This window comes from Lactuca sativa, chromosome 9, assembly GCF_002870075.4.
Source record: "Lactuca sativa cultivar Salinas chromosome 9, Lsat_Salinas_v11, whole genome shotgun sequence".
Taxonomy (NCBI): domain Eukaryota; kingdom Viridiplantae; phylum Streptophyta; class Magnoliopsida; order Asterales; family Asteraceae; genus Lactuca; species Lactuca sativa.
Genome location: NC_056631.2, coordinates 183,176,959 through 183,185,431, shown reverse-complemented (window position 1 = coordinate 183,185,431; position 8,473 = coordinate 183,176,959). Strand labels below are relative to the sequence as shown.

The 8,473-nt window shown below is 34.3% G+C and overlaps 1 protein-coding gene across 1 annotated transcript; it reads left to right on the top strand.

Annotated features, from left to right (window-relative positions):
- The first annotated feature begins 302 nt into the window (after nt 1-302).
- LOC111905073 (mitogen-activated protein kinase 9) lies at nt 303-4,687 on the top strand. The gene is made up of 9 exons (XM_023900753.3): nt 303-882; nt 1,212-1,620; nt 1,802-1,929; nt 2,020-2,079; nt 2,523-2,672; nt 3,178-3,333; nt 3,416-3,627; nt 3,702-3,997; nt 4,201-4,687. Exons 1-9 carry the CDS (start codon nt 859-861, stop codon nt 4,560-4,562), a joined length of 1,797 nt encoding a protein of 598 aa, XP_023756521.1. The 5' UTR covers nt 303-858; the 3' UTR covers nt 4,563-4,687.
- Nucleotides 4,688-8,473: the final 3,786 nt, after the last annotated feature.

Below are 8,473 nucleotides of genomic sequence, written 5' to 3'. Positions count from 1 at the left end.
TATAAATTAATATGTTGATAAGACCATATTAATAGTTTATAGTAACTTATAAACTAATTTTTAAACAAACTATTTAAAAGTAATTTTTTAATAAACTACCTTTTTTCTTTAACATTCGAAACACATTTTTATACTCTTGACTACAAAAATATACATATTTTTGTCATTTTGTTAATAATTTAATATAACAAACTTTGCATGTTTTAACATTTTCCCTAAAATTTTGCCAAGTAGTGAATAATGGTATGGCAAAGAGTGGATAAAACAACTTCCGACCCACCCAGTCTTTCATCTATTTAATCAACCCCCCTTCACATATCCCATTTCTCTCCTCTCTCTCTCTCTCTCTCTCTCTCACGTCAGCCACCACCACCCACCGCCAGATCTTCAAATCGAAAAGCATCTCCTCTATCTCTTCGGCCACCGATTCAGCATTTTTCAGCAGCTGATTGCAAAATTCAGTGGTTGAACGTTTGCTTGTGTCGAAGAAGATAGTGGAGGTGCCAAGCTTTTTTCAGTTCACGGTGGCGGTGGCGTTCGACTTCTAGGTTTAGGGTTTCCCTGAATTGGATGAGTAAGGTGGTGGTGGTGGTTTCTTTCTTTGTTTCCAGAGAGATTTTAGATTGTGTTAGGGGAGAGTGTGGTTTGGTCATTCATAGTCGCGGTAGGTGGGATAAATGTGGCTGATTTAATTATTCCTTTCCCAATTCCGGCATCAATCGCTACTACCCTTTTGTTCTCGTTAGGTTTTCTTTGATTTTCTCTACTATTCCGTTAGTTTGTGGGGTTCTCTTGATCTGATTTCCAGAAACAGGAATTACACCTTGTGAGATCAATCTCAATTTTCGGACGATTACGATGCAACAAGATCCGCGCAGAAAGGTTTAACTTCATTCAACTTAATTTTTCATTCGATTCATCTTCGTGCTCAGTTTCATTTCCAATTTTGTAATTTCGAACATCAGAGATCTAATCTGTACCCTTTTAACTGAATTTTGAAACTGGAGCGGTTATAAATTATAATTGCCAGTTGATAGAAATTTTAAGCTGGAACTGCACTATAATTCGGTCTTGAAATTTCTAACTTCTAGAGGTCAATGCTTCCGATTCTTTCCTAACATAAAATCGCTTATCATTTGAGATTTCCAACTCCAATTGTGGATCAATGAGTTAAGTATCTATGATTTGATCTTGTAATTGTTACTTTACAGAATCCAAAAGAGGTTGAATTCTTCACGGAGTATGGTGAATCAAATCGATACAAAATTTTGGAGATCATAGGGAAGGGAAGTTATGGAGTCGTTTGTTCAGCTATCGACACACACACCGGGGAAAAGGTTGCAATCAAGAAAATAACCGACATATTTGATCATGCATCCGATGCTATTCGAATTCTGCGTGAAATCAAATTGCTAAGGCTATTAAGGCATCCTGATATTGTTGAAATTAAACGGATCATGTTACCACCATCAAGACGAGCCTTTAAAGATATTTATGTAGTATTTGAACTCATGGAATCCGATCTTCACCAAGTTATAAAAGCCAATGATGACTTGACACATGAACACCATCGTTTTTTCCTCTATCAAATGCTACGAGCTTTGAAGTATATGCATACAGGTAAAATAAATTAAGTTTTAAAAAAATCTTCAAGAAAACGATGGCCCACTTGGGAAAACGACAATAAAAAGTAAATGAAAGTAACAAATTTGTAAAAAGTTAAAGACTTGATATGATACTTTCTTTTAACTCGTTTTTTCTGTATTACTACTGATGAACTAACGAATCTTTATGGATTCAGCAAATGTTTATCATCGAGATCTTAAACCGAAGAACATATTAGCAAATGCAAATTGTAAGCTCAAAATATGCGATTTTGGATTAGCTAGAGTTGCATTTAATGATGCCCCACAAGCCGTTCTTTGGACAGTAAGTTTTTTTATTTTTTTATTTTTTATTTACATTATATAACTCTTTAAAAGTATACATTTACACAAGGGCATTTTCGTAATTCCTCAGGATTACGTGGCAACAAGATGGTACAGAGCACCCGAGCTATGTGGATCATTTTCTTCAAAGGTATATTTACATATATATTATAGCTGTTGTTTTTTAGAATGTAAAAAACCGCATGCTCTTATTATTCTTTCTAAAAGATCTTGAAAAAACTAGTTTGTTTACTTTTGTTATGGTAAATGAAAGGTTAGAAAAGCTTATAGGTTATTTTGTAAAAATTACTCATATAACCTTATGTGGAGCATATTTTGTGTTTTTCAGAGATGTATGCTGCTGCATGGGAAAAAGAATGATTCTTGAGAATTGAGATATGTCAGTAAATATATGATTATAAAGTTCTTTGAGTCAATCTTGAACACTGTTAATTCCATTTCTATCTGATTTTAGTTAGTTTTAGATTTGAATCAATCTTTAAGTGCTATCATGAATGCTTTTATGTTTTTCTGATATCCCAATTTTGTGTTTTTCTTTTTTTAATTTATTAATTGTGAACTTTTTAATTGCAGTATACTCCAGCTATTGATATATGGAGCATAGGGTGTATTTTTGCAGAAGTATTGACAGGAAAACCACTTTTCCCTGGTAAAAGTGTTGTTCATCAGTTGGAATTTATAACCGATCTTCTCGGGACACCATCAGCAGATACAATTTCTGGAGTATGACTCTTCACCTTTTTTTTTTTTTTTTTTTTTTTTTTCATTTTATAAAAACTTGGGTAGTGTTTGGTGTGGTGGAATCGGGAAAGGAATGGAATGTTTCATTCCATTGGAATTAAGAAAAGTTGTTTGTTTTGGATGATGGAATGGATCATTCCATTCCTGAAGGAATCTGATTCCTTCCATTTAGTTAATTTTCGTTACTTAGGTGTTGGAAGTTTTTTTCGTTTCATCATGGAATGGAATTAAAAAAACAGGGTATAACCGATTTTCTTTATAAATTTTTTAACGATACAAATTTTATTCAAGAATTTCATGTTTTTTAATTAGAATAAAATCTTATTTTATAAAAGTAACTACTGTTTTTTTCGTAATTATGATTTTATTTGGGGTTTTAATGAAATTTCATAGTAACTAGAAAAATGTAATGAGAGGTTTTATCATGGTTAATTTCTTTGTTTTGTAAACATGATTCTTATTTTATCTCCTTTTTTATCCAACATAGGTTCGTAATGACAAGGCAAGAAAGTACTTAATGGACATGCGTAAAAAGCAACCCGTTCCATTTTCACAAAAATTCATAAACATCGACCCTTTAGCCCTTCGCCTCTTACAAAGAATGTTAGCATTTGATCCAAAAGATCGCCCAACTTCCGAAGAGGTATATTTCATCATCTTATATTTATTAATATTATACACAATATAAGTACTTAGAATATTTTTTATATATTTTTTTTAATTAGGCTTTAGCGGATACGTATTTCAAGGGGTTGGCTAAATTAGAACGCGAGCCTTCGTGTCAATCAATCTCAAAGATGGAGTTTGAATTTGAGAGGCGAAGGGTTACAAAAGAGGACATTCGGGAATTAATATTTCGAGAAATTCTTGAGTATCATCCTCAATTGCTAAAAGATTATATGGCGGGAAACGAAAACACAAATTTTCATTATCCAAGGTATAATAACAATAACATGTTTCCTTGCTAGTATTTTTGTGGGGCCTAACGTTTTTTTTTTTGCTTCTGTGTAGTGCTATCGGTCAATTTCGTAGGCAATTCGCGTATTTAGAGGAAAACGGTGGGAAAAGTGGGCCCGCTATGCCTCTAGACCGAAAACACACATCCCTACCAAGATCTTCGGTTAATTCAAGCATGATTGCTTCTAGACCGCAACAAAACACAGTGTCATTTGACAATAGACGAGTAATAGATAACACAATCACTAGCACTAGCAGTAGAGTAACCGATACTCCGGGAAACGTGCCACCTTACAAGGCGGCCGCCTCCACTACTCGACCGCCACCCAAGATGCCAACGCCCACCATCGGTACATGATCTTTCTTCATTACTGACATACATCCATTTGCCATATCTCATAATCATAATATTCAACAAAGTTCTATCCGACACATCTCATAGTCGTAATATCCATCAATATCTGTCTGTCATATCTCATAATCATAATATGTAAAGCAATATCTGTCATATCTCATAATCATAATATATGAAAATATTGATTTTCATTTGAAGGTAATCAAGGAAGAGGGATAGGGCCGGCGTTACCTTATGAAGAAGTGTACGACCCGCGGGTCATGGTTAAAAATACGGTTGCACCACAATATGTATATATGACAACAAACGGGCCGGAACCCGTTAGGGACCCAATGGGTCCAAGCCCACACCCATACCAACAACCAAAATTGAGTGGGGGGATTGTGATCGACCTAAATAGTAACCCGTATTACACCCAACCACCACATGGGCACCATGTGGTGCACACACATGGACATGAGGTGCACCCTCAGGGTCAAACACAGTTCGGTCATGGTCATGGTCATGGTCATGTAACCGCTAATGCGGCTCATACTGTTGTTCAAATCGGACTTTCTTGAAACATGTTTTATATTTGGGTCGGGTCGGGTTATGGTAACTTGGAAATGGTGTTTAGTTGCTAGTTTCTTGTCTTGTAAATGATGAACTCCTTTTAGTGATGAAAAATGAAAGAGTGGTTTTGTTATTGCCTTTTGTTATGTGTCCATTTCAATATGGTTTTTGATTCTTGTAGATGATTTATATTTATACAAAATGGACGCATAGGATGTGATTATATTGAAAAGATAAAAATGCATAAAATAAATCTACTTTGTAAGGAAAACAAAATCTATTATTTTTTTCCCCATTTTAGGTCATCAATCTACTTTTCTCTTTTACTAGAATTGGTGACCTATTTGTGCTAAGATAGCTTACAAAGGAATAAAATAGAACTGAGTTGTTACTTTCAATTAAAAAAAAGGTAAATGAATAAAATTTTCACGAAAGTAGGTTGCATTTGTCCCTTTGAAAATTTTGATATGTTGCTTAAAATATAGGGGAAAGGATACATTGCATGAAATAGAATGAATTTAGTCTTTTGGGAATTATCATAGCTTAATAGCCTTTAATGACAGAATTAACGAAACTAGAAAAGATCGTTTTAACGAAAAAAAAGCTGTGAATATCAAGCAAACTATAAAAGATTATGGGCATTCTAGACCACTAGAATACGGTTGCTTCATTTTTCTATCTTCCATTCTATCAAAAAGACAAATCCCACATTTAATAATTGAAAAGTTCTGAAAGGAAAAAAAGGAAAAAGAAAAAAAAAAAAAAAAAGGACAGCCATTAACATTTTCTTTATTCAATTGCCGACATGTTTCTTCTTACATTGCCGGCGGCATTAAATCTATTCCAAAATAATGCTTTTTTCTTGATTAGTCGACAGTCTAATTCTAATGATTCCATCGAATCGAAAATTACACCGTAATTACTTTTGATCATTAATAATTAAGCATAAAATATATGAAAATAATATGAGCATCTTCAACTCATTAATAATCCAATTCCAACCACAAAACACTAAAACACATTAAAATGGTAATTTTTTACATCAAAATACAATTTTCACTCCAAGTACAAATAAAAGTTTATACTAAAAACATATTTTAATAATATTATAACAAAATAACATTTTCTTTATTATTATATAATTCTATTCAATTTATTTGAAGACACTTTATTGAATAAATTAATAAAAATAAATAAAAAGTGATTTGGTGTTGGAGGAGATGCACTCCTAAATATGGCCAAAATTTATCCCACAAAAATAGCGGCCATTATGCCTGACGATTGGAACAATTTTTGACGCTATTTCATCATTTTACCGGCGAGTTAGAGTTGGCCTTAGGAGACCCGTCTTAGAGAGATATCCCTAACAACACCATCCCTCTCCAGACCCAATGCCATCGATTCCGAGAACCTTACCTTTCGTGGCAAATCCATCAACCCGAAGTTTTTACGACTCCGATACACCCTTGCACTTGAAGCTTTCCAAAGCTTCACATCTATTTCGAGCCTCCTTCAATCCGAAAAGAATACCTAGGGTTTCATATTTTCAATCATTTCTTTAAAATACAATTTAAATAACTAAAAACCATTTTCTTAAAAAGAAACATAATTATCCTTTAGGTTCAAACATCATAAAAACATATCATGGAGTCAAGCGAAAGTCTTAAAAACATAACAAAAATGTGAGTGAAGGCACGCCGCACCTTTGCCATTCTCATCTAAACAATCTGAAAAACATTAATAGATAACGAGTAGGTAAAAAGGTTAGTGAGTTCCCCAATACACCATATATTCCATCACACATAATATTCAATTTAGGGGCAAACATCAAACCATACAAACCGCCCGCACACCATTAAACCGCACCGCATATCGTGGTTTAAAACAATCGCGATGTGGTTTGTAATTTTGGTAAACCGCATTGTACGGTTTATCGTTTTCAATTCCAAAACCACAGTTTAAACAACACCACACCACATTAATTAAAATTATATATATATATATATATATATATATATATATATATATATATATATATATATATATATATATATATATATATATATATATATATATATATCCAAATTACAATTATCATAACTCTATTAATTAAATGTCTAAATGTCTGAATGTCCACATTATTCATTTAGTTATATAAGTTTTTATTAATCGTTAGTTAGTGATTTATAGTATAATAGGTATGTCAAACCTGTTTGAACTTATCAAATTTTTTAATGAGAACTTAGATAACATAATCTAACATGCATCGTCTAGAATTTTAAATTATAAAAAATAAAAATACAACTTCAACAGAACAATGTATAACGATGCACCTTATATATCTAAGTTATAATACACCAAATTAATTAGCAAAAATAAAAAGAAAAAACAATGTATTGTATTTTTAAAACGAACAATTACAAATAAATGTTATAAAGTCAAATGTAGTGAACCGCAAAGCCACATGTAAATCACACAAACTGCTCACACCAAACCACACCACAATATGCGGTTTAAACTTTTGCGGTGCGGTTTCCAAATAACTCAGACTGCATATACGGTGCGGTTTGTGGTTTTGGCTCTAAATCGCACCACACACACCCTTACTATGCATACAAACTGTAAGCTTACGATCTCATCGTAACGCCGCATCCCACTGGACATGTAGGCTCGTGGTCCAATACCATTTTGCCATCATCCCATTGGGCCTATAGGCTCTCTTCGTCATCCTATTAGACCTGTAGGTGCACGTCTTAGTATCGTTCCGCCATCATCTCATGCGAAGGCATATGATCTCATTATACGACCTTCCAACTATTATAACAAAAGACTACTTTAGTACGTACACATCCTACTATACAAATGATATATAATGTCACACACAATATAGTGAGAAAACTCATCTAAAGCTAGAAATCCAAGTCTCACACACAAGTCTCCATAAGTGAATCAACTAGCATGAACCACCTAAATTGACCATTACATGTATCTGAGTAACCCTTATCAATAAAGATCAATCCTCAATCCAAAATTCACTGTCCGAAAAAGTTTAAACAAAAGTCAAATCGATCAAAGTGATCAACACACTGCGACAAGCATATCAACCACAGTAGTCCAAAATAGTCGGGATATCATCTACGCTTCGTGTCGCGACAAAGGGGTCATTGAGTCACGTTGCGTCTACCAGGAGATTCAACCACTTCTAAAAAGTGCTTAATCCATTAAGTAAAGGGCTATAACTTTCCAGACACCTTCTTGTGGGTGTCTAATGGATAATGTAACTCCCGTTTTCCAGGATGTATTGGTTAAGGGCTCGAGGGATTAAAAGTAAGGTTTTTAGGAAAAACCTTGTGCCACGGCGTGGTGAATGGGGTACCATGATGTGACATGTCTAATGCATGGTTCGTGCATCTGATGGTCGTCATGACGTGCAAGGAGGGGTGCCACGACGTGGTAGTTACTTAAGCCCAAACCCATAAATTTTAGGGGTTCTTCCATATTTAAGCACCTAAACTCAAGGTTTAGGGCATCCTCTTCAGCCTCCAACCCTTCCAAACGAAACCCTAGCCTCTATGGTTGATTTCTTGATTTAGAGCTTATTCTTTGGATTTTGGTGAAGCTTGGGAAAAAAGAGCAAGTTTGGATCCATCATTCTCATCAAACATCTGATTTGTTGAAGGTATAGAGTTCATACCTTGGCTCTTATTCTCATAGATTCAAGTTTGAGGTCATATTTGGGTGGCTTTGGTCCATTCTATGGATGTTCTTGGAGTTTGAGGAGCTCCAGAGCTTAGTTTGGCTCCTCTATGGTCAATATGATTTGTAGAATGGGAAAAAAGCCACGTTGGAGTCACCTTGTGTCCATACACAAGTTTTGTCCCCATTAACGACTTAATGGACTTAAGATTGTAGATCTAGC

What these genes read in the sequence shown, in the direction of transcription:
- LOC111905073 (XM_023900753.3), top strand. Translation starts at nt 859, where the DNA reads ATGCAACAAGATCCGCGCAGAAAG. An exon ending in AACAAGATCCGCGCAGAAAG is followed by an intron (nt 883 to 1,211) that starts GTTTAACTTCAT and finishes GTTACTTTACAG; the next exon opens with AATCCAAAAGAGGTTGAATT. An exon ending in CACAAGCCGTTCTTTGGACA is followed by an intron (nt 1,930 to 2,019) that starts GTAAGTTTTTTT and finishes GTAATTCCTCAG; the next exon opens with GATTACGTGGCAACAAGATG.